The following is a 26349-nucleotide window of genomic DNA, read 5'->3' as shown; positions in this document are numbered from 1 at the left end:
TCGCAGCTGGAGTTTTCCCCTCTGCTCTCAAGCACTCTCTTGTTCATCCTCTGCTCAAAAACCATCTACCGACCCGTCCATTCTGGCAAACTATCCCCGCTCTCCATCACCCCTTTCCTGGGAAAACTCCTGGAGAAGCTGGCTATCACTCAACTTACCCTCCATACTAAATCTGTTGGTTGTCTCCATGACCATCAGTCTGGCATTAGAGCTTCCAGAGGCATGGAAACCACTCTTCTGAACACCTGTGAACACCTGCTCTCAAATCTTGACTCCAACTCTCCCTCTGTCCTCATTCTTCTCGACCTCGCTTCTGCTTTCGATACGGTAAACCACAACATCCTGATCACACATCTCCATGACACCATGAGCATCACAGATCAGGCCCTGGCAATGCTCACCTCTTTTCTCTCTAACCGGCCCTTCCAGGTAGAACTTGGGCCCTTTCTCTCCGCTACCACTCTCACTACTTGTGGTGTCCCCCAGGGATCTAACCTTTCACCCTGGTACTTCAATATCTACATGTCCCCAGTGGCCCACAGGATCTCTACCTTTACCTCTAACTTTCAGTGTTATGCGGATGACACAGCTCTCTTTCAGGCTACCTTCAGCCTAGTCCTCCTCCTCGCTCATCACTGACTGTCTATCCGCAATTGAGGCTTGTTGTGGTGCTAACGATCTATGCCTGAATGCCAGTAAGTCAGAGATTGTCCTCATTGGAACCCCTGCTCCCACTTTCCCAATTTCTCACTGGCCTTCCTCCCTTGGCCCTGTGCCCTCACCTACCAATGACGCAAAAAATCTTGGGGTCATCTTCGACTCCACTCTCTCCTTCTCTTCTCACATCTCAGACAGCTCCAAAAAGTCCAACTACCAATCGCACCTCCTCAGAGATATTCTACCTTTTCTCACTTTCCCCCACAGGCAAATAACCGCGGGAGCCCTGGTTCGCTCTAGGCTGGAATATTGCAACAACCTCTTTCTCAATCTTCCTTCTTCTACTCTCCGTCATCTACAACTCATCCAGAAAAAAACTGTGAAAGTTATCCTTGACCTCAAGCCCTTGGACTGCATCTCTTCGGTGCTGAAATCCCTCCACTGGCTCCCCGTGGCTGCAAGGATCAAAGTTCAAAGCCCTCTGCATAATCCTCAAGGCTTTCTGGGGCTGGGGCCCTCACTATCTACAATGCTCTTTTCCTAAATACTGTCCCTGTAGAGTCTTCTGCTCATCCTCCTTGAACTCTCTGCAGATGAGCCGCTTTCACAAACCGAGATTTTGGGGTAGATCTTTATCCTCTGCAGGTGCTTCCCTCTGGAACAGCCTCCCTGCCGCTCTCTGTCTTGAGCTGGAGCTCCATAAGTTCTGGAAAACTCCTCAAGGCCTTCCGTTTCTCTTCCTCCTTCTCTCTCCCTCTCCCGTGCTAACCTCCTTTGTTTCTCTCCACCCTCTTTCTCCTCCCTAACTCTGTTCAGTTTTTGCTGACTGGCTGCCTGGTTCACCTCCTGAGCCCACAGGTCCCTCGCTTCCCTGCCAGTCTTTTGCACTTGCCTCTGGGCTGATGCACTTTGTTCAACATTATCAGCTCATTTTATGCTCCTTGAGCGCGGCAACCTCTCTGCACTTAGCCCAGGGCCCTGGTGGACTGGACTCTTTGTTCCCATTCACACGCCCTCCCCCGTCGCTGCACCTCCAACTTACGTTTGCATGACCCAAATGTAATAAGACCAGTTTGTTTGTCTGTCCTGTTCTCCCTTGCCCCCCACCGTTTTCCACCCCCCCTCCCGAGTTTGGTCTCAACTGTACCACTTCATGCATTTGCACTCGAAGAAATGTCATCAGGTCTAGTATGCTAGTTTCCCTGTTTAGATGTTTCGGAATCTTCAAGGCCTAAGAATGATTGCTGTATTCTCTTGTTACCTTCCCGCCTTGAATTGCTTTGAAGCACTACACCTGTGTATAAGCGCTATATAAATAAACAATACATAAATGAAAGTTGTGCAAAAGCCCAGAGGCCACCTTGGGGGAGTCAAGGTGGATATTAAAGTCCCCAAGGAGGAGGAGTTTAGAGGTAGGGACGAGTAGGTCAGAGGTGAGATCAGACCACTCTGAGAGGAAGTGGGTAACCGAACCAGGAGGTCTGTAGATAGTAGCAATAATCAAACAGAGGGTAGGGGAGACATCAAGCTTGCAGACAAGGCATTCAAATTAAGAATATGACAGAGTAGGAATGATGGTGACAGGAATCCACTCAGAGAAGATCAAGGCCAGTCCACCACCAGGCCGGTTAGGCATGGGCTTGGAGAGGATCTTGTAACCATCGGGAAGGATGGTGTCAAAAGCAGTACAGAGCTGGCAGTGATTCAGTGAACCACGTCTCAGTAAGAACGTCAAGGTAAAAGTCTTCGAGGAGGAGAGAGATAGAGGAGTGTTTGACAGCAGAGCCAGATTTGATGGTGGCAAGATGGACCTGAATTCTTTTGTTCCAGGCTTCGAGAGGGAGGTAGAATAGGTGATCGAGTAGAAGTTGGAATGCATCTTAGCTGTGTGTCCTGTGCTCCTTTGAATGACAAAGATAAAACACGTAGATCCAAATCCTTGTTAGATTAGCTTTTTTTTCGACGTTGCAATTTCAGTCCACAATCTGAATTGAATTGAATTGTATGTACCGAACAAGCATGTTTTTCATTCTAAAACGTATTATTGCTTCTTGAAACTACAATTCCCAGGTACGCCTGGGCCCTCTTTTGCAGGCACGTTAACGCTGGCGTGTTTGCAAGCTGGTTTGTGCCGGTTCGCATTCGAGGTTTATAAAGCCCACTTTAATAGCTATTCACCTTAGATTGAATGTACTTGTGGGATTGGAAAACATGGTCGTGTGTCGCGCCTTCCATTGCATGACAAAGTTATACGTGTAGCTCAAAATCCTTTTCAGATTTGCTTTTATTTTTCTACATTGCAATTTGAATCCACAACCTTAATTGAATTGAATTGTGTGTACCGAAGGAGCATGTTTTTCATTCTAAAGCGTATTATTGGGTTTTGAAACTACAATTCACATGGGGCGCTTGAGCCCTCTTATCTACATTGCAGCTATGTTAGCAAGCCGATTTGTGCTGTTTAGTGTCTGGGAATTGGCGGGCGATAGTAAGGGCTAGTCTAGTAAGTAGTTGCTTTCTTTCTTTCTTTCTTGCTCTTGATATATTTTGTCCCGCTTTGGATTGAACATGGTTCAGGGTACCAATGGAGATCCTGTGAGCATCATTAGTGAACTGCCAGATCGCCTAGGTAAAAATATGCAGCAATCAATGACCTTACTCTCGGCTAATAGCCAAACGACCAATATTCCTGCAGCAATATCTCTCCATGGATTTCCTCCCTGTACCTTTACAGGAGAATAACTCCCCAGTCAAGCAGTCACCAAAAATAAGCATGATGTGTAACTCAGGACTTAAGTGACGCACGAGAGTGTAAAACCAGTAATGATACTAGGTAATTGAGGCTTCTTGTTCCCGATTCAACAGATTAACTAGTCAAGTTAATAAATGCTTTAAAGGTGCTGTAACTTAAGCAGACACTCTGAAATACAAAGCAATGCCGACTAACACTTATAAAGCTGTCCTGTAATAGTACAACAGAGGTCTGCATGCATATGGCGCACAATCTAATAGTTACAACTGACAACACATGTCATGATAAGCTTAATTCTCTTAGCACCTTTAAACAAAATGTCCCAGTGATCCAGACACTATCACTGCCAAGTCAGTGGGATATGGCATGTCGCGTTATACTGGATACTGTTATTTCCTCTAAATGATCTGACATAGACATGGGGCAAATAAACAGGAATAATAAAATACTTAGTCAAGCCAGTCATGCAATATCTGTGGATAGTAACAATGTAGATCATGCTCAGAATGCTGCAAATAAGTCAATGAATGATCGCAAATGTATTGTCAGTCGGGAGGATAGCTCAGCGGCAACGTGCTCCCCTTGAGCAAGACGACTTCGGAGCAACACAGGTTCCATTCCAGCATTTAGAAACCAAAGTGTATTATGCGCATTATAAATAACCTATCATATAATTCCGGTGACCATCAGATATCAGAACCCAACACTACATTAACATCTATGGATACTATTCAGTGTGCAATGTTGCACACACAATCTGACTATATTCTCAGTCGTTAGGTGGACATTTTTTGCTATCTCAGAAACGTGGTTGCACAGTGCAGCTGGCCCCTCGCTTGCACTAGCTGTGTCTACAGGTTTTAACATTTTACGAGCAGATAGAGATGATAATATTTGGGAAGATAGGGGGGTTGCCCTGATATTTAGAACTTAACTCAATATCCATGAAGTAAAATCACACAGACTATTGGGCTGTGAAAACATTCATGCCAAAATCTTAACAGAACCAAACACAACTATCCATCTACTATGATAAACTTTCAGGGACAGCTGTTATGTTTATTTCATTACTCAATCCCACTTCCAGATTCATCTTGATGTGGTCACTTCAACCTCTAGCTTTCTAATAACAGTAGATTTAGGTTTAATTCAACATGTACAGTAACCAACATATATTAAAGGAAACATCCTGGACTGGTTAGCCAGTTTTAACATGCATATTAATGAAGAAGATGTACTACCATGCCCATGGTCTGATCATAGTTTTATACATTTTGAAATTACTATACCTATATCTCACAAAAAGATCAAACCCATGAAGATTATTGTTACATCCCAGAATCTTTGGCTACTTACACCTGAAGCCATCCACTCATTACCCATGTGTTACAAAATGTGACCACTTATGAAACATCAGATGACCTGGCCTCACTATTCCAGTCTTCTCTGTCCAAGGCGGTTAATCATATTGCTCCACTAAAAACCTGCCTGCAATATGCCGGATGTACACAAGACATTGGCTAAAACAAAAAGCATATAACATATGGACAAAGATTAAAACTCCTAAAAGCAGAGAGACCTATGTTTTGTCTGTTAATAAATGCAAAGACAGTATTATTAACGCTAAAGAATCAGATTTTGAAACTTAAATCGAGAATGCATGTTTTAATATGCGGGAACGTTTTAAAATCTTGAAGGAAATGGAAAATCCAATCCCTACAGAAATTAAGCTAATTAAGGATGGACATCAATGCACATCTATCCAAAAGGCAATGAATGAGAAAGTCATAAATATCAGGAATAATATTGGAATGAAACTTGAGAAGACCATATCTATAGATCAAACTAAAATCAAATATTAAATGAGCAAACCCTCCCCCGCACGGTTCGAGGACAGAGAGGATCAGTTTTGTTTAAAGAAGTTACAGAAAACAAAGTTGTAGAGATTATTGCGCAGCTTAAATCCACTACTTCCAAAGACGACAAATATCCAGCTGCAGTGGTTAAGGATTGTGCACCAGAGTTGGACCCTCTCATCGCAAAATGTATTAATAGATCATTTTTGGAGGGACCTGTGCCAGAAGTGATTAAAAAAAAGGCATGGATTACACCATTGTTGAAGAAACCCTCCTTAGACCATAACATTCCCATGAATTATAAACCCATCACTAACACATTCCCGAAACGCGTTGAGCAGATACCTAAGATATTACAGCACTACAGTCACCACAAACTCATCACCTGAATCAAATGTGTACAATTTGATAAGAATACTTTGGACTTATTACTGTGGTCTATATTCTGGAGATGAAAAAGTGGCAACAAATACATAATTACGAAATTGACTTTTTTCTTTATGTATATTATAAATTTGTGTAAAATTTGTGATATGTAAATCAACTGAAATTGGAATTGAATATATGGCGTAATATTATTCAGATGCAAGTTATTATATAAGAATAGTAAAACTGCCATTATCATTTACCAGGAAGTAATTTTGTATTATTGTTCCATTGGGAAGAGCAGTTCAAACTTGTACGTAGTGGTATAACACAAATTGGGTGTGCAAGGGATGGGAGAGTTCCACAAGTTTGTGGACATCTGTTGTTTTTTCAATTACAGGCATGGTAACATCCCTTTTCACCTGAAGGTCTACTGCATATGGTATTATTGTGCACAACAATACGCTTGCCTTTTATTCTCAAAATCCTGCCGTGCATGACCCAAACTGGACCAAACCTTTTGATTAAAAATATCAAGAACCATGCTCATTCTGTGCATTGTATCATTTCCCAGATAGAATTTTGCCTTATTTCCACCCGGCCCATACATTGTGATGGATGCTTTTGGATCCAATCTCTATCTTCTACATGCATCTCCCCACAAATCTATGTCCCAAATCAGGGCAGTCTAGTCCAATAATGTGTTGAATTTTTATGGGAAAGTTTTGTATTTCTTTTCTGTCAAGAATTTGTTTACACACTTTCTTGTTGATGAAACTCCTTTATTGTACAAGGGCCAGTACTGCCTCAATAATCTATGGATCCTCATCCATATGCACTGGTATCCATTCCTGACCTTCATTCATGTTCATCTCGGCAATGGCTGAAACATATTATTCCTGATCAGACACCGAAGTGTCACATTATTTTGTGTCTTCCTCATCCACTTGTGTTTGCCAGTTCTGCCTGGTATCTAAATGGATCTGTAATGACTGTTTTCTCTTTTCATTCTGCATTTCATCCTGGCAAATGAGAATGACAGAAACAATAGGTACGCAGCCATTTTGAAGATACAACTCAACCGCTATTTCTGAATTGCAAGGTTGTGGTATTTTTTGCATTGCTAACCTGGCCTACCACCTTTTGAGGCTTCAGGGGATTTTTTCGCCAATGACCACATGATACAATTTACCTCATCAATCAGCCGTGACAGGCACTTCGGACAATTCATACCTAAGAGGAAGGGTGGCTCCTCAATTGGAGTGCCCGCCACTTCTTGCGTTAACCTCTATTTCCCTTCCTTAATGTTAACCCCAGTAGCACCATCCACAGGTATTTCCTCACCATTGAAATTATACAAAGGACCTTCTATTTGTCTTAATTGTAAAGTGTTATGTTGTTGCTTTCCTTCATTTATGCTATCCAACATTATCCTTGACATTACAATAACCCATGTTCCTGTGTCCACCATTGCAAACACATTACACTATTCTTCTACTGGGTTAGGGGCATAATATCTATCCATACATTCCTCTAGTATAAATAGGAAATGTGAGTTGTTACTGATCTCAGGACTGATTTTTCTTAAGCCCCCTTGACTTCTTGCTAAACAAAGGGGCATCCAAAATGATACCTTACCCCCCTTTGTGATTGTTTCATTTTCAACTTTGCTGTCTTCTTTCTTGTTTTGTGATTCCCTCTGAAGCTTTGCAATTGACTGGCCTCCATCCATAATGGGCCCGCTTGAGTTCACACTCAATTCCTTATCTGTTTTTCCCACATTGTTTCAGTATCATCACTTACCTTCTCTATGGTACATGATTTCCCTATATTTGCAGTAGTTCCTTTTTCATGCTTTTTCACATGAACATTTTGTTTGGAGCTTAGCTTGCATCTGTATTTTACCTGTTAACTGCACCTCACTGATGTCAAGGGTTTTGACCCATGTTGAATCAATAGACTAGGTAGATGTGGGGATGAGCTGTCGCCGCCCATTAACTATTCCCAGAACAAACTAAATCAATAGACTGGGTGGATGTGGGGATGAGCTATCGCCGCCCACATTCACGCCAGAATAGGAGAACTGGGCAGTTGGCACGAGACCACTCCAAAGATACAACCTTCTTGTGGGGGGTTCCACATCACCACTCTACTGTAAGGATGCCATCAAAACAATGTTAAGCAAGGGCCCTATACTATCAAGCAAAAGACCACTCTATTGAAATGCAGTAATTCAAGACAACTCAAAAATGGATGCAGTACCGACAATTTCCCCAAGGTGGCGCTAGCGGTCTAAACTCTGACAGGGAAACTGTATTTAGGAGTTGCAAGAGGGGCAGGGACTTCAAAGCTTGTTGGTTAATTGAACATCTTAGCCACCTGCTGTTCCCAGAGGCCAAGAGGCTGGGAAACCTTAACACCTCAGAGATTCCCACACCAGGAGGCAGGATATCACATGACCCTGTTGATTGATTGAGGAGAGACTTCCAGGCAGCCTGCTGGAGCCCACACAAAAGGCTCTTTCTGTTGAATGGGGTATGTTAATTTTGAGTGTTTCCTGTCAACAGCCCTCTGCGAGCAAGGAGAGACATGTGATCACTGACCCACCCAGACTTCTGGAGGCGGACCCAAACACTTTGGGGAGTTGAATTGCAACAAATATATATTTTATAGAAATAGTGATAACTTATTGTAAGCAAATGACAGGAATGTACAACTTTGGGAGTCTTAGTTTGAAAAATGCCCTCACGATTTGAGTCCAAACTCCAATTTGTACCATGTTCTGGGGCAAAACCCCGCTAATTATGAATATTGTAGACAATGTGTTTAAGCTAGAGACATGGAAAGTTACTGGGATATATGTGGGAGGGAAATGTACCTTTGTATAATTTTTGATGAAAATCCCATATTGCAAAACCCACTAAAATCGAAAATAAGTTGCCATTTTTTAATGCAAGCTCCTAGAAACGCCAGAGTCGGGACAGGGACTATCTTTAGTAATATATGGTGTGTGTATGTGATGTCAAACAACTGTGTACCTTGGAAATATGTATTTGAATCAAATATAGATTTGTAGGCAAATTGACCAGGGGAGGATCCTCTGACCCATAAACAGACCTCATCACTCTGACTCACAACCCAATTCCCCCAATCATGGGAGAGGGGAGAATTGGGCCAATGACAAGTAGAGAGGTGCAGGCTCAGTTACGCCACGCACACACCCACTTCCAAAGCACATAAAAAGAGACTGCTGGGACAAGTAGGGACATTCAATTCCATTTGCTGCGGAGCATGCTGACTGACGACTTCACATCCAGAGATCCAACACTTAGACTTCCAAGCTAAACATAGGCTACAGAACTTTGAACCTAGAAGGCCCACTGCAAGCAAAAGTATTCTCAGCAGGCCTTCAGAATCCAGCAAACCTAACCAAACTATTCAACAGCCGGGCGAGCAGTTTGAATTATGTGCCAAGAACTTTTGCTAGACCAGCAGAGCAGCGCTGACCCAGACCGCTGTGAGCAGAACCAGAGATCCGGATCACTGTGAGCAGAACCGGTGCCTGATTGACCCGCCGAGCAGACGGAACCGCCGCCGGACGTGTTGACCAGATCCGTGATGAGGCCTAGTTCAAATTTATATTGTGAGTACCTAGCAGAACTGTGCAGAACCAATCTCTTAGTTAAAATAATCTAATTCAAGCTATTTTAACCTAAGTAGAACTGCCTCCTAGAAATCGTGTCATCTGTCATTGTTAAAGCTGCACAACTGTCACCTGTCAATTCTGCAGCTGCAAGCTGTCACCTGTCATTTTGAGTTTTACTTTAAATCCGAAAATCTACCTTTATTAAATCGTCTGTATCTCTGGAACCACTTGGGCTAGGAACGAAATGTAACTTTCATTTTAAAGCTGTGAACCGACTTCATACTCCCTATACTTTTTCCTCAATCGCGATTTACTCACTCGCGAAATTTAGCGCGATTTGCGATTTTGGCTCAATTTCTCCACTTGTCAAAATAGCAGCTCCATTCTTTCCGTTGTTAAAATCCGTGTGCAACCTGACAATCATTCATAGGGCATTGCTAAAGTGAGCCTGAACTAATATAAACTAGATCTCACTCACCCTGAATCTCTAGAGTGAATTAAAATCAGTTAGCACATTTTCCCATCCATTGCCATCACATTTAAAAGCATTTTGGGCCTGTGTGTTAAAAAGCATACCTGTTTTCCTCTAAGCTTGCTGTGGGGGAACTGCATTTTGTATTGCATTTTGTTGGGATTCTTGAAGACTGTGTGCTCTCCTTCCATTTCTTACATTGCATAGGGGGGGAGTGAATTGTCAAGGAAAAGTGATTACATTGTCTTTTGTTGAAGCCATATCAAGTTATTTTCTGTACTGCATTTCATTCATCATTGTGTTTCCTTGAACCATATAAAGCATTCTTTCCCACCTTATTCTTCTGTTCCTATTCATAAGTTACCTCTTGCTGATTACTGCTCATATTCACAAGTGTAATATCCATTATCAATTTATTTATAGAAGTGTGATATATATATATATATATATATATATATATATATATATATATATATATATATATATATATATATATATATATTGTTTAAATTTTCAAATAAACCTTTTAATTTGCAAAACAAACCTACTTCTTGGCTCAGTGGGGTCTGGGGGATTCTAAGAGGGGGGTGTTATACAAGAGTTGTCATCCAGAGAACTGAACTGGACATAAAAATACATCAATAAGGGTTTTCCTCAGCATCCCAGACTAGGCATTGACTTAGCTGTAGTGTTGTTTGAATATCGCTTACACTGAAAATCTGTGGCCATGATATTCCTCTGGTGACTCACCTGTATGTGTTGCGGAGTGTCTACCTCTCTGGAGATATGAACAGTATTATATTAATTGGTCAATGGAACCCCATCATTTTGCTTTGTACTCACTCGATCCTCATTGGTCATTTCATTCATTCCTGTTTTGTTTATTTCTGATGTAATCTGCACTCTCATTTGTATTTCTTTAAGTGTATTAAGCATGTGATGGCCCTTTGCCATACCACCCACTCGAACACACTGTCTTTGCCCAGCTTTTTTGTTAATGTTGTTGTGGGGTACTTGTTTATTTGTATTCTCCTCATCCTCTCCATGTGCAATATATTTCTTTTTAGTTTGTTTTCTTCCCGCTGTTCTTTGAGTTCACCAGTCAAACTGGTATAATCCTTTGCCTTTCACTGTCCTTGCCCAACTAAATGGAGTTAATAGTTTGTTTTAACTCTATGTTAAACCACACTTTGTTGATGTGTGTCTCTATTCTCAACATCATTTTATGCCTTATTCTCAAAATCAAAGGTACTGTGCATTCCCGTGTGTTTATCCAATGAGGTGTCATTTTGTGCCTGTTCTCCACTGTGCAGTGTTTGCCAGACTAGTCACTTACTAGTTCCTGTTACTTTATGTCTTTCATTAAGCTGATGTTGCTCCCTTTGTGGAATCCCGGTTTCAATGAGCCTATCTACATATCTTGGTTCCATTTGATTAATCTTCCTATATGTCATTGTTGTAGGATTAAGCCTACTTTGAGCTCCCAATGCCTGATACAGTCCATGAGGCGATTGAATTTGGGGTGTGTTAAGGGTTTTTGTCAGAGGGCTATGCCATAATTTGGGTGGTATTTTAGTATTGTGGTAAAATAGTGGTAACATGGTAGCGGAGCATATTTATAGTAATGTCCAATATGATGGGGCAAGACTCCCCCTCCCTGATATTTGTATTCTGTTTAGGGTTGACTGTAAGTACAGACTAGCGGACCTCGCACTTGCAGTGACAAAACAGCACTAGCTGTTTTTCCAGTCACTTATTTATGAAACTGGACTACCATCTTTGACGGATTGTTCATAATACTTTTCATAACAATCAATGATTCACCATACAGACACGTGCATCATACATTGTCTAGCTTGCTAGCTGGTTCTCAAACTTTTATCTCCCCCTTTACCACACGTGATAAATGTGGTAAAATATTTTACCGCTTCTGATACACTGGGGCGCTTCCCTGTGGTTTTCCCTCTTGGTTAAGTAATTCACATAGGCACAGAAAACACAAGCCCACTGATCTGGTTTTGCTAATGTTTTTCTTTTATATGTGTTGTGATTTGAAAATAAGTTCTGCAATAAACATATTAAGACAAGTTAATATTTCAGCAATAGATACATAAGCAACCTGCGTTCATAATAAAAACATTCACTTTTTGTGTTTCTTATCCAGACCTTGAAGCCTGAGACGATTACAGAATGTACCATCTAAAAGAAGAGACAGAAAGCACCTAACACAGTGGCATGCCAATATTCCCTCCGGTACACTTCAATGTTTCCTACTAGACATGCCAAAGAAAGAAAAAAAACTCTGTTCAATAATAACCATTTAACCCTGACTGATTGACTGATGGGAAATGCAAACACAATTATCTGCACACTCCTCAAATTTTACCATTACTCACTTCTAATGTGTAGGACTTCTGTGTTGCTTATGATGAAAAGCCCCTCTCTGAAGTGTCTTATCTGCAAACTGGATTGTTGCAAATTCCGCATCTTTGGCAGCCCAGTTAGAATCCGGCGACCTCACTCCGACCTCCTTCACACTGCTGCCTGGGATTGGGAATCTTGCCTTTCTCCACAGCCTGGCTCTTGCCAGCTGCTCTTCTCGTCTCCTATCTTTGAAAAATAATGAATGAATCCTCTCCTTCCAGCTAGATTTATTCCCTAGGCCTGTCAATCTTACTTAACCTGCCCTTTTTTCTGACGTCTCCCCAGCTGATTTCTCGAGAAGCATGGCTTCAGAAAGAAAATAATTTTGCAACACACTTCCTCTGAACAATGGGACTCTTCAACAGCAATGAACCACAGCACATATCTTGGGCACTGAATTACAGCCAGCAAATTGCACGTTTAAACCTCCACTGTAGAACAGCTCATTTTACCATTTCATCTGACTCATTTTGCACTGTTTTTGTTAAGGGTATGTCATTAATTACTGGCAATTGTTAGTCATTTAATTGGGTTAATAGGTGTATACAGTGCAAGCTAGACAGATGAAATTCACCATAAAATTGTGCATTTTATACATGCTCAGTGCATTTCCATTTGCTGTCTTTCATTCATGGTGCCACTACAGCATTCAGTGAGCTTCCACTAAAATAATGCCATGTACTACTCTACTGGTGCTATTTGATTCTTCTATACTGAACTTAAAGCCTACCAGAGGCAAGCTACTTAAATACCGTGGGCTTACATAGGTAGCCTGGTCCCTGGGATTACTGGATTGAAATGGCTGCTTTGTTGATGATCCACTCCCTGTCTGGGCCCTTTCTTGGATTTGCAATTTCATCTGATTTTCTATTGTGTCATTTCTTGTCGTTTCTGTCTCCAATGCCATGTTCTTCCCTGACTTTTCTGCAACTTTAGGGCAACTACCACCAATTTTGTTCTTCTTTTCTGTTCCTTTCCTTTATTCTGTGTGTGGGAGATGACTACCCACAACTTCATAGATTGATCTAATATCTACTGAATACTCTTCTCATTTGAGAAATCACCTGCTAACTGCGCTACAATTGGCTGATGAAGACAATAATATCGAATGAACGTCGCAGCCCACATCAATCCGTAAAAAAACCTTTTTAGTGTTTGTAGAAATTGCCTAGGGGATTCGTCTGAGCCTGTCGACAATGCATAAGCTGCTCTCTTTGCTTCCTGCACTGATTTGTAGGGTGAAAAATACCTTTGCACCACTTGTTGGTATTGTTCCAGAGATAAAATGTGCTGTTTATTTAGACTATGCAAAAATCCAGCATGTGTGTGATTGACTGTCCAAGGAAAGAATTCAATGTAGTGCTCTTTTGGAACATTTAGTGCTTGATACATTTGTATAACTAAATCAAAATGCTCATCTATGGACCGATCAGTATCCTTTGTAAGTGGCCTCAAAATCTTAACCGGATCTATGTTTATCACATTTTCTTGTGAGGGCCCATAGATGTGAGATCTGTGTGGAGCTATGTCTGCTCCCTTTTCACATTCCCCTGCTCCTGTGCACCTCATATTTTGCTCAACATCATATTCTCTTCTCATTTGCTCCTTTGTGCCCGTCTCTCTCCCTTAAGTGAAAACACTTCTATCCAGCTGAGACTCACATTGCCCCTCTACCTCTCTATGCCAACCCAAGGCACTTCACTACCACGTCCCACTGACCCTGTGATGCCACTTCTTGGCAGCCATGCCTCTGTTGGCTCGACTCCCAGACTCTGGGCTTCCGTAGCTTCATTAGTTGACATATTTTGCAGTTCATGAAAACGTGAATGTAGAATATGTCCTGTTTAATCCCAGTGATTTTAAAGCTCTTTTAAGGCTTTTGTTTAATTCTAATTCTAAACGGTGTCCATTTTAGATTGCTCCCATTTCAGTCCCATGATCATTTCATTCATTTCTGAGGCTTGCCCCTTATAATCAGAGACTATTGTTCGGCTTCTTTCACTCTCTGACATTAAATTGGTGAATTCATCTTGTAACCACTGAACATCTTGAGACCATTGTTTATTTTCTTTACATAATGATTCAATTTCTACTGTGGCCTCATCTAGTCAATCTGTTCTTAATCCTCCTAACTTCCAACTCATTCTGCAATGTATCATAATGCTGCAGACTCGTCTGTAATTGTGACAATTCATCCATAAACTGATTACATCAGCTCTGCAACTGTGAAAATTCTAACCCCCCCGCCGCCTGATGCACCTTCGAGCTAAACCACTCTTTCACATAATCTGACAATTCACTTTGATACCTTACCATTGTTTGCCCTTCCTGACTTCTAATATTCAAAATCATGTGCAAAATGAACCAGGCTTTTGCACCCAATTAAACCAAGCTTTCCCTATGTAATTTCTTGTCATTGCAGTCAAAGAGTCTGACCAAACACGAGTGCAAAACCGTGCCCTCTTCACACAGTTTATCATGAGCTCCCTTTTCAATCTCTGAAATTAAAGGTCCGATTCATGGAACAAACGTGCGCCGAAAATCTTCGCGCAAGCATGCGCAAGCATGCGCAAGCGGAAAAAAACAGGCGCACGCGCACGCGTGCGATTCATGGAAGTCCCCGCGCGTGTTCACCGCGGGATGTGCGCCAAACCCGTGCATGGCGCACAAGTCACTGCAACATCGCGAAAGGCGTGCGCGACGCGCACAGTGAAAGCGCACAACCTCAGCGCACACACCAGAAAGTGGGCGGGACATGGGGCGTAACGCGCGGAATGGGGAACAACACGCGAAAATAAGGGCGTAACTGGGGATGTACTGCAGGGAAGCAGACGGAACGCCCACACGCACTCGAACCACACGTATTCATGGAATCGAATAGGGCAAAGCCACGCACAGCCAAAGACACGCACAAGCTGAAACAGGGCCGCCACACGAAGGCAGGCGGTAGAGTCCCAGCGCATCAAAAAAGTGGCGCGCAGGAAGTCAAATACGCGATTGAGCGGGGTACGTGTATTACAGGGGTGCGCGAGAAAATCTACACGCGATTGGGCTGGGTACGTGGATTTCAGGGGTGCGCGAGAAATTCTACACGCAATTGGCCTGGGTACGTGGATTTCAGGGGTGCGCGAGAAAATCTACACGCGATTGGGCTGGGTACGTGGATTTCAGGGGTGCGCGAGAAAATCTACACGCGATTGGCCTGGGTACGTGGATTTCAGGGGTGCGCGAGAAAATCTACACGCGATTGGCCTGGGTACGTGTATTACAGGGGTGCGCGAGAAAATCTACACGCGATTGGCCTGGGTACGTGTATTCCGGGGGTGCGCGAGAAATTCTACACGCGATTGGCCTGGGTACGTGTATTACAGGGGTGCGCGAGAAATCCTACACGCGATTGGGCCTGTGCGAATGGGGCAGTGTATTACGTGGGTGTGCGGGAAGTTGAAGAGGTGAATTGCCAGTGTGGGTCCTCCCAGGTCTCCCCTCTACCCCCTCCACGACCTCTGCAGGCAGCCCACACCACAGGGGACTACCCTGCACCCCTGGTCATGTCCCGCAGGCAGCCCATCCACCATGGGCATGCCCCCCAGCCAAGCCACATGTCCCCTTGCACCCCCACCCCCCAGCACCGTGGGGCACCTGCCAGCAGGCCCCCAACCATGTCCCACTCATGTCCCCTTGCACCCCCACCCCCAGCACTGTGGGGCACCTGCCAGCAGGCCCCCAACCATGTCCCGTTGCACCCCCACCCCCCAGCAGGCCCCCACTCATGTCCCCTTGCACCCCCACCCCCCAGCACCGTGGGGCACCTGCCAGCAGGCCCCCAACCATGTCCCACTCATGTCCCCTTGCACCCCCACCCCCCAGCACTGTGGGGCACCTGCCAGCAGGCCCCCAACCATGTCCCCTTGCACCCCCACCCCCCAGCAGGCCCCCACTCATGTCCCCTTGCACCCCCACCCCCCAGCACTGTGGGGCACCTGCCAGCAGGCCCCCAACCATGTCCCACTCATGTCCCCTTGCACCCCCACCCCCCAGCACTGTGGGGCACCTGCCAGCAGGCCCCCAACCATGTCCCACTCATGTCCCCTTGCACCCCCACCCCCCAGCAGGCCCCCACTCATGTCCCCCTGCACCCCCACCCCCCAGCACTGTGGGGCACCTGCCAGCAGGCCCCCAACCATGTCCCACTCATGTCCCCTTGCACCCCCACCCCCCAGCAGGCCCCCAACCATGTCCCCTTGCACCCCCACCCCCCAGCAGGCCCCCACTCATGTCCCCTTTCACCCCCACCCCCCAGCACTGTGGGGCACCTGCCAGCAGGCCCCCAACCATGTCCCACTCATGTCCCCTTGCACCCCCACCCCCCAGCAGGCCCCCACTCATGTCCCCTTGCACCCCCACCCCCCAGCACTGTGGGGCACCTGCCAGCAGGCCCCCAACCATGTCCCACTCATGTCCCCTTGCACCCCCACCCCCCAGCAGGCCCCCACTCATGTCCCCCTGCACCCCCAACCCCCAGCACTGTGGGGCACCTGCCAGCAGGCCCCCAACCATGTCTCCTTGCACCCCCACCCCCCAGCAGGCCCCCACTCATGTCCCCTTGCACTCCCACCCCCCAGCACTGTGGGGCACCTGCCAGCAGGCCCCCAACCATGTCCCACTCATGTCCCCTTGCACCCCCACCCCCCAGCAGGCCCCCACTCATGTCCCCCTGCACCCCCACCCCCCAGCACCGTGGGGCACCTGCCAGCAGGCCCCCAACCATGTCCCCTTGCACCCCCACCCCCCAGCAGGCCCCCACTCATGTCCCCCTGCACCCCCACCCCCCAGCACTGTGGGGCACCTGCCAGCAGGCCCCCAACCATGTCCCACTCAGTCCCCTTGCACCCCCACCCCCCAGCAGGCCCCCACTCATGTCCCCCTGCACCCCCACCCCCCAGCACTGTGGGGCACCTGCCAGCAGGCCCCCAACCATGTCCCACTCATGTCCCCTTGCACCCCCACCCCCCAGCAGGCCCCCACTCATGTCCCCTTGCACCCCCACCCCCCTGCAGGCCCCCACTCATGTCCCCCTGCCCCCAGGTCCTGACGAAACGCAATCATGGCAGTAATGGGCAGCATACCCAGCACAAACACCCAGCCAAGGATTGCATCCACCCACATAGTAGATGCAATTACATGATACAACCCCAATGGCAAGTATGTAAATGAACACATGTCCGTCACACACACATACACAATGGGTGCAAGTGAATGTCAAAACCCATATCATGACATGCATGAAACCAATGAGAAAATACCACAAATGTAAGTAATAAATATATGTATTAAAGATGAAAATGAAGTAAAGAAATAAAACACACAACAATGGGGATGACAAAACAAATGGTCCATGTCCGAGAACTAATAGAAAAAATCAAAAAACAAAGGAATCCAAAAACTAATGTAGTCCAAAGAAAAATAATGGGGGGAGAAAATAAGGAAAAACCATTGCCACATGGTGAACACAAATATAAATCCAACAGATGTTTTCCAAACATCAAACTATGTACAAGAATATCCCAGGGTCCATGAGCCCAACACCATAAATGAAACCTACTACTACTAACTAATAAAAAAAATATATACAGAAAAGTGGCCATTGTCCGAGCGGTCCAAAAAAAACTTAAAAAATAAAGGAAACCTAACACTAACTAACTAAAGAACTATATACAATGGCAGCGGGCAAGTCCTGCGGCTCACTCTGTGATGTTGCCGGCCAGGGCATCATCGAACTCCATGTCGATGTCCCGGAGGCGGGACTGTGTCCTGGCCCCGAGGTCTCGCAGGGACAACCCCGTGTCCACCTCAAACTCCCTGCGAGCTTCCTCGAGGCACTCAGCCCGCCTCAACGCCCGACGCATGGATAACTCCGCCCTGACCATGGTGAGCCGCTCCTCTTCCGCCCGCTGCCGCTCCGCACCTATCTGCTGGACCAACTGCTCCCACACGGAAGACACTGCCATCCCAGGGTTCTCCTGCCCTCCGGCCGATGCCTGCCCCTCTGATCTTGATGGCCCCGAGCCATGATGCCTCCCACTACGAGCCTGCTGCTGCCTCCGACGCCACTGCCTCTGCCAGCACGACGGCATCCAGGCTGATGGAATCCACCGATGCCATCGTGCACGTGCCCTGCCAGATGATGCCGGCACATCCTCCATCTGCAGGGGGACAGTTGCTGGTGTGTCCACCCCTGCTGGACCTTCGACTCCCGACTGTGGCAGGGATGGGGTCCCCACCGAGCTGGCTGCATTGGTCGGGGCAGGTCCACAGGGGGCCCTGGTGGCATCTGGGCCGGAAGACGGCATGGAGCACGACTGGCGCATAGCCTCCACAGAGGAGGAGAGGGTTGCCAGAAGGCCACACACATGTAGGAAACCCCCGACCATGGCGGCTCCCAAATGGTTCACGTACGCACGGTGCTCTTCGTGATGATGTGCATGCTCCTCCCGGGAAGCATGCACCTCATCACGAATGCCAGCCGTGCGCAACGCGACACCAATCAGGACCCTCTCCACACGGCCAGGGGTCCCCTCGTCCGCAGGTAGAGGAGTGTCAGATGACATGGACATCTCCCCTACCTGCGGACGGGCCTGGGATGGGGCATCCCTGCTGGTGCATGGTGGTGCAGTCACAGTGTCAGGGACAGTGACATGCACAGGCACCTCCAAGGCGACCTGTGCTGCCTCCTGCCCCTGGCCCTGGACTGCACCACTTGCACCAGCGGGGATGCCCCCACCAGGCCCCATGTGTGGCTCAGTAGCGGCCTCCTCCCCCTCTGTGGAAACCACCAACCTGGATGTCTCCACGCCGTCTTCCGCCGGTGCAAGCCCCTGTGGGGGCTCACCCACCCCTTCCGCTGCAGCCGTGGCAGCATCCCTGCCGCTCTGCTCCACAGCGCCTTCTCCGCCCTCTTCTTCACTTGCCACTGTGTAGAGGGAGACATAGAACACAAGCATCAGGGTACTGTACAATGGTCCCCTAGACAGGAAGCAACAGCAGATGAGTGGCACTGTCATACATCACTTCCATCATGTCCCTCCACAACACATGGGTCAGTGCAGGCAAAACACATACAGTAACAGGCATGGCGCAGGCCATGGACATTGGCATACATGACCAAGGGACTCATGATTCATACAATGTTGGTTTCAAATTCACATGCATCATGGGTCTTTCCATCACATGCACACACCTCACCGTAGTTCCATCCATCTGGCCTCGTACACCACAGACGCAGTGGATACAAGGATGACTAGGCTGCATCAGTGAATCTGAACATTGTCACAGACATGTGTCATGCATCCATGGCGGTTACAAGTCACAGACACGCAGGTCAGACACACACACATGGACACCATACGTGTACATGGGACCAGCACCCATCCCTCACCCCCACCCATGTCCAGGAACAGAGACTGCCATGCTTCCATGTGTCCATTCCGCACAGAGCCCCCCATGTTGCAATAGAACACATGCACCAACCATGTGGTTCACACATCACTGTACTCACATGCCTGACCATGATGTCCCTGCACACACACATACGTACATGGCCTATGTCACACATACAGGCAGGTATCAGACAACCAGCACACTGCAACATGCCCTGTCTCACACAGTAATGCTTGGCCACTTACCGGCCAACTCCAGATGGGTCTGCCTCCGAAGGATCTGGGCGTGGAGCGCTGGGTCTACGTGTTCCAGGACCCTCATCTGGATGTCACTCAGGCGTGCCTGGCCCCCCTCCGCGAGGCGCCGGGCCTTATTGAGGGTCCTGGACCTCAAGTCCTCCCAGCGCTTCTTGATGTGCTTGATGTCGCGGGTTGCCACCCCTCCGCGTTGATGGCAACCACTACATCGTCCCAGATCCTCTCCCGTCCTTCCTTGTTGGCGCGTGGTCTTCCGAAGAGGGCATCATAATGCCCCAGGACATGCTCCACCAGGACACCAACTTCCTTCTCACTGAAGCTGGTGGCCCTCTGCCTCTCTGGCTGGGGGTCGCCACTGGTCTCAGATGGTGCTTGCCCCGACATGGCGACCCCCGAGGCAGGCGTGGGTGGGCAACTGGGTCCTGGGGCTGGGCTGTGAAGCGATGGTATCCCAGTCGGGAGTCTACTGTTCCAGCAGGGGTGGACACAGCAACTGGACCCCTGCAGATGGCTGATGTGCAGGCACCAAATGGCAGGGCACGGTGGCAGCAGGCAGACAGGCAGGCAGGCAGCAGCAGATGGCACGTGGGAGGCTGCTCGGGGCACTGGGGGGCAGTGATTCGGCCTTCTGGGCAGGAGCGTGGTCTTCCGTGTGTATTCGCGTGGCCAGCTTGATACGGAGTGATTTGGCACGTGAAAAATCTGCACATCAGCGTGTAATTCGAGGAAAGGCCCTTAGCGCGTAAGCGCGTCTGCACGCATACGCATTTTCATTGGACCAAAGGCCCTCAGCGCGTGAGCGCGTCTGTGACGTGACGTGCGAGGGTGTATCCCTCATTGCACGTGATGACAGAACACACGTGGATTTCAACCAATCGCGTGTGAAAGTTCACGGCACCCCGGAACACACGTACCCAGGCTAATCGCGTGTAGATTTTCTCGCGCACCCCTGAAATCCACATACCCAGCCCAATCGCGTTTACATTTTCTCGTGCACCCCTGAAATCCACGTACCCAGGCCAATCGCGTGTAGAATTTCTCGCGCACCCCTGAAATCCACATACCCAGCCCAATCGCGTGTAGATTTTCTCGCCACCCCTGTAATACACGTACCCAGGCCAATCGCGTGTAGAATTTCTCGCGCACCCCCGGAATACATGTACCCAGGCCAATCGCGTGTAGAATTTCTCGCGCACCCCTGAAATCCACGTACCCAGGCCAATCGCGTGTAGAATTTCTCGCGCACCCCTGTAATACACGTACCCAGGCCTATCGTGTGTGGGAACACCCGCACACCCCTGAAATACACGCTCCCCGCTCTGCGTTTGCTGCTGCCCTTTGCGCTGGATTGGGGATTTTGATGGCTTTTCCCTGCGCGAGGGGCGTTCTTGGGGGCGTAACTGACGCTGCTGCAGGGTCGCTGCGCCACTGTGCGCCACAGCTGGTTGTGGATGTTGGAATCCATGAATACGCTGTGCGCCTGAATGTGTTTCGGCGCACGCGGCTGGCGCAGACTACCGCACGCGCACACTGTGCGCCAGCCGCGTGCGCCACTTGTGCGCCGAATTCTATGAATTGGCCCCTAAGTGTTCTTGCCACACATGCAAAGTATCTGATGTCCACATTCCTAGAGCAAAGAATTTAGATTCTGCATAGTCACGCAAATTTTCCATGCTAACCATTGACATATTTCACTCTGTCTGAGTAACTTACACTATAATGCACCTTTACAGCACACTATTGACAATAAAATTTCATGTCTGACTGACGCACTAGCTAAATGATCTCTGGCATCTCCACCAAATATGTAGATCGAAATAGCCTGACTCTTCATTTTTGCTAACTTTTATCTTGCCTCAGGATTTTAGCCATGCACGATCAGGCTTAGTACTATACCTTTCATGCAGAATGCTCATTTACCTCTAGACGCAAGAAAAGGACAGGCTCTAGACACAATAAAAAGCAGTACATACATTCACAGTTAGGCACTTTATATATTCAATCTGATCAACAAGAAACAGACAACTCAATTATGTCACTTGTTAAGCATGAATACAAACACACACATTTTTATTATCATTAGGCACATGTGCATGAACACATTTTACTTTGGCATGGCATGGCATGTGCATTTTATCTTTCTTAACCTCACAAACCCCCCCACCACCCGATAACCATTAATTATTTGTAATGAAAGCAATACATCAGCATTAGGATTTCAGTTCTCTGGTACTTAACCTTTCTCACTTATCATTGGATGGCGTGTTATACTATCGTCCCTTCTGCACTAAAGGAACACACTCCCACTCAAGACTTTGAATTCAGCGTACTTCATTAATCTTTTGGTTCCTTAAGGATAAAGGAAGTGTTGTCTTTCATGTCCAATCTGACAAAAGGAAGGGATTATATGGCAAACCTTAGCAGTACTATAATGGACTGATGAGAACCATAGGACCTGTAGGGTATTTTGTGTAGATTTGGGGCCTAGCAGTATTTTCTTACCACCAAGAATAAAAGTAATTTAGCAATAATCACTCCTTGCATTCAGATTGGGTTTGGTATTAGAGTGGTATTGTGGCTATGCATTATTTCAGTACACAGATACATTTAGTTGGTATGCATTTTGTTGTGGTATAGTGATGAGCATAATTTCTTTGTTTTATTTCTGGCCCCAACATACAAAACCCCTTTCTTTTGTTTAGACTGTTCTTGCGATCTCTAGAGGCCTCAGGCTTCTACATTAATCAAGAACACCACATTTTCATATGGAGTGTCACTTATGGCTGTTATCACTAATTTATCTACACCAGTGAGCTATGCTTCCATAAAGTATTCACAATAACATGTGGTATAATCACTTATTTATTTATATTAGTGAAACTATTTCCAGAGGCCTCTCTCTCTGCTGACTCATGTACGTCCAGCAGACTATCAGATTGTGTTCCACTCAAAAGTCACACACACATATACACTGAGTGGAACCACGCACACAGCTATTTATAATTACTCATAACATAACTTGTTCCACATGGGATGCTTGGCCTAATAACCTCCCCTTTTATCAGGCTATATGTGCTATCTGCGCCAGAGAAAAACAGAAGCAAATAGAAGCCTTTACACAGATTGTGATTTACATCAGTTTCATTTCAAAAATTATATATTACCAGTTTTGCAAGGCAGTCTTTTCTAGAATAAACATAAGAGAAGCAATTGCAAAATACATGGCATATCATTAGATTCTTTGCAACAATAAAAAGAACAGTGCATCAGTTGACTTGCATTTCTGAATGGCAACATTAAAATGCAGCTATCGCTACGCTGCCTGACTGAAATAGCTTTCATTCCCACACCGCATTCTCGCTTTGTGTAAGATAATTACCAGCAGAATTGTAGCAGTTCAGCACGCGAACTCTCTGGACAGGTAGCTTTCTTTAAATGGCTCGGGTCTTCCTTTTAGAGCATCCAGCGAGGACATGCAGTTCCAATCTGCACTCTTTGGTCCTCAAGCCGGTGCCAATTGACTGGAATCTCCAGCCTGTGAAGGTCAGCAGTACACTGGAAGAACGCCCCTCAATCAGGCAGCCCCACAGCAACTCCTCCCCAAGTCCTCACCGAAGCTGTGCAAAATGTCCACTGCCTTTCTTCCTCCCCGAGATGCACCAAAAGACCTCTGTTACAGCCCCTAATGTGACGTGCATCCAATAAAAATCTATCATGTCATACACTCCTTCTTCAAACAATAGCTCACTTTTCAGTAAGAAACTGTATCCACTAATTTCCTGCTTATTCGAGTTTTCCTTCCTTAGCAAGAACCGTGAAAAGCACAGAGAAAGCAAAAGAAAAAAAAATTCTGAATGACCGTTTAAAATGAGTTTCAGCCTGCCTAATTTTGCACTTGGAGAACACATTATGATATTAGTAAGTTAGAATCATGTTAGTACTGTTAATTATATTAGTTCATTAATCCTCTAATGTGTCTCCTGCAACAGAGGCATTTCAGGTGAGAAAAAAAATGGTGCGTTTTTAAATGTGAAAAAAAATGATGTGTTTTTGACTGAGTGGCCTGTCTTCATTTACATATCCATATGTTACACCGGCAACACATGGCTTGCTGTACCGCATTATAGCAATACATTGATCCCATGCAGTGGTGCTGCACACCAAAAACATGCTAAATAATCCTACAGACCACAGCAAGCTCAGCCCCAGCGATACATTAACATCAGAATGGCATCATCAGATGGGAACTAGACCAGATATGACAAGAGAAGAATTTTATCCAGGACAGTCTGCTGCGCATAAAGGTTTCTGGCCCGAATATCTAAATTATGGAAAAATACAGCAGGCTTATCCAGCAGGCAATGATGCCCTCAAGAAGACACAAGATGACAAACTAGACTCTGTAGATGCAACGTTATATAAATATATTAACATTAAATTAAAATCGAAATACATACTAAGAACACAGGAATTAAACACAATGATATTTATTGATGGTGCACGTGTTTGCCAAAAATATCAGCAGTATATACTAGAGAAAAATATCTTAAATATAAAAACGTAAACACTTGGGTCCAGATTGTGTCCATTTTGTGTAGATCTGCCTACTTTACTGGCAGGGCGCGGGCACCTTGTAAGCACGGGATATAATATAAAACCTCATGGTATAGATTACAGCGGTGTGATGTCCACATGACTCCAGTCACGTGGGCAGGATAATAAAGGGAAGCGGGAGCCTGCCGAAAGGCAGTTCCCGCTCCAGAGCCACACTAACAAGGTGTCCTGTGTCTTCCTGCTATGCGAGACAGGGCCCGCACAGTGCCCCTCCTCCAGCCTGCCCCTCGGCCGGGGCTACCATCACACTGGCGACGAGACGGGAATCCTTAACCGCCCAACAACGCGCCTCCCGGCAACCCCATGGCCTGCTGAGCTTCTCGCGCCACACAAGGGGAAGCCCAGTAGGAACAGGAAAAAAATAAAATATCTCGTCACAATCAGCATGGAAGTAAGCCCCAGCAGAGGCGCCGGCTCACGCTCTAAAAAAAAAAGAAAAAACTATTTTTTCTTTTTTGATCTTCTCTCCTTTTTCTACGGCCACACAAAACCAAGGACTCTGCCTAAGCACGTGGCCACAGGTGTCCCCGAGGGGTGCAGAAGGCACACAAACCCAGCTCCACAGCAAAAGCGCACCACATGGCACCAACAAGAGACTGGCCACCAAGGCCCCTGGCCTATGTGCACAAGCACCCCAAGATCCAAGCCACAACCCCACACCGATACATATCAGGTGCGGAGTCATACGGCACACACCAGCAGCCCTAAAGTCAAGGCCCTAGCTCAACACCACACGGGTGCTCACCACAAGGGCCTAAAGGGGCACTGCCAAAGTCACCATGACGGACAACATCACTACGCCACAGAGGCTGCAAGGCCGCAACCCAGACACCAGCACGTAGCTGGACACTACACAAGGCACGTTCATGCAACCCTTCCAGCCATTCGGCTCTCGAACCAGCCTCCGGTGGGAACTGTGGTTACAACAATTTGAACTATCACTCCACATTCGCAAGATCGATGATGAAGAAATGAAGAGAGGGTTTCTCATGCTCAACCTAGGCACGATGGCCCTTCGCATCTTCAATGCCCTACCAAACCATGGCACTGACGACGACTACGCAACAGCCAAGGACGTCCTCACGAAGAAATTCAAACCAAAAGCCAGCCATGACTTTGAAAGGTTTAAGATGAACCAGGCCCGACAATGCCCACAAGAGAATAGTGACGATTTCCACAGCTGCCTGAGGGAAATAGCACTATCGTGTGACTTCCCGAACAAGGAATTTTCAGTGAGGCAACAGGTCATACATGGAATATCCTCTGAGAAGCTGAGACGCACCATCCTCACGGAACAAGACCTCCTGCTCAACACCATCCTGGCCATGGGGCGACTGCGAAAAAGGACGGATGAGTATGCGATGGAAATGGAGCAGATCATAAACCGCCTGCCCCTAGACACCGACCTTTCAAAGGACAACGCCTCGACGATCAACACACTGAGACAACAGAAGCCACGGGCAGGACCACCCAGCATGAGGCCGAAAGACTGCATATGGTGTGGAGGACAACACAGCAGAAACGACCCATGCCCGGCATATGGCACCACATGCCAAAAGTGTGGAAAAGAAAATCATTACGCCTCGGTGTGTCTAAGCTTCAGATAGCCCAAAGACTCTACCCACAGGGAGAACACTCCGCGATACAGAGATGACGCGGGAACCCAACGACACACAAGGCACCCGGAGAGACCAGCCCACCGTCAGAAGCGTCAAACTGGTGGGACACGATACGGTAGAAGCTGGCATGCCCATGCCATCGATGGGCAAAATTCAGACAGCCCCAGCAGCGACGAAGACCAATCCAGCAGAGAGCCATCCCCTGACCACCACAGGCAGACCCGCAACCAAAAGAAAGAGAGAGCG

The 26349-nt window shown here is 46.7% G+C and overlaps 1 protein-coding gene across 2 annotated transcripts in view; it reads left to right on the top strand.

Annotated features, from left to right (window-relative positions):
* The window catches only part of CHRNA6 (cholinergic receptor nicotinic alpha 6 subunit), a 330207-nt gene that overhangs the window by 166590 nt on the left and 137268 nt on the right, over positions 1-26349 (top strand). Inside the window, exon 2 of one of the 2 annotated variants that reach the window (XM_069626419.1) lies at positions 11914-12002. The exons of the other annotated variant lie outside the window; for it this stretch is intronic. Within the exon in view, the coding sequence (XP_069482520.1) occupies positions 11985-12002 (18 nt within the window). The 5' untranslated portion in view covers positions 11914-11984. The remainder of the gene's footprint in view (positions 1-11913; positions 12003-26349) is intronic. 2 annotated transcript variants of the gene reach the window in all.

Source organism: Ambystoma mexicanum, chromosome 6p (genome assembly GCF_040938575.1).
Source record: "Ambystoma mexicanum isolate Mex_15411 chromosome 6p, UKY_AmexF1_1, whole genome shotgun sequence".
Taxonomy (NCBI): Eukaryota; Metazoa; Chordata; class Amphibia; order Caudata; family Ambystomatidae; genus Ambystoma; species Ambystoma mexicanum.
This window is presented reverse-complemented; position numbering and strand designations above follow the sequence as displayed.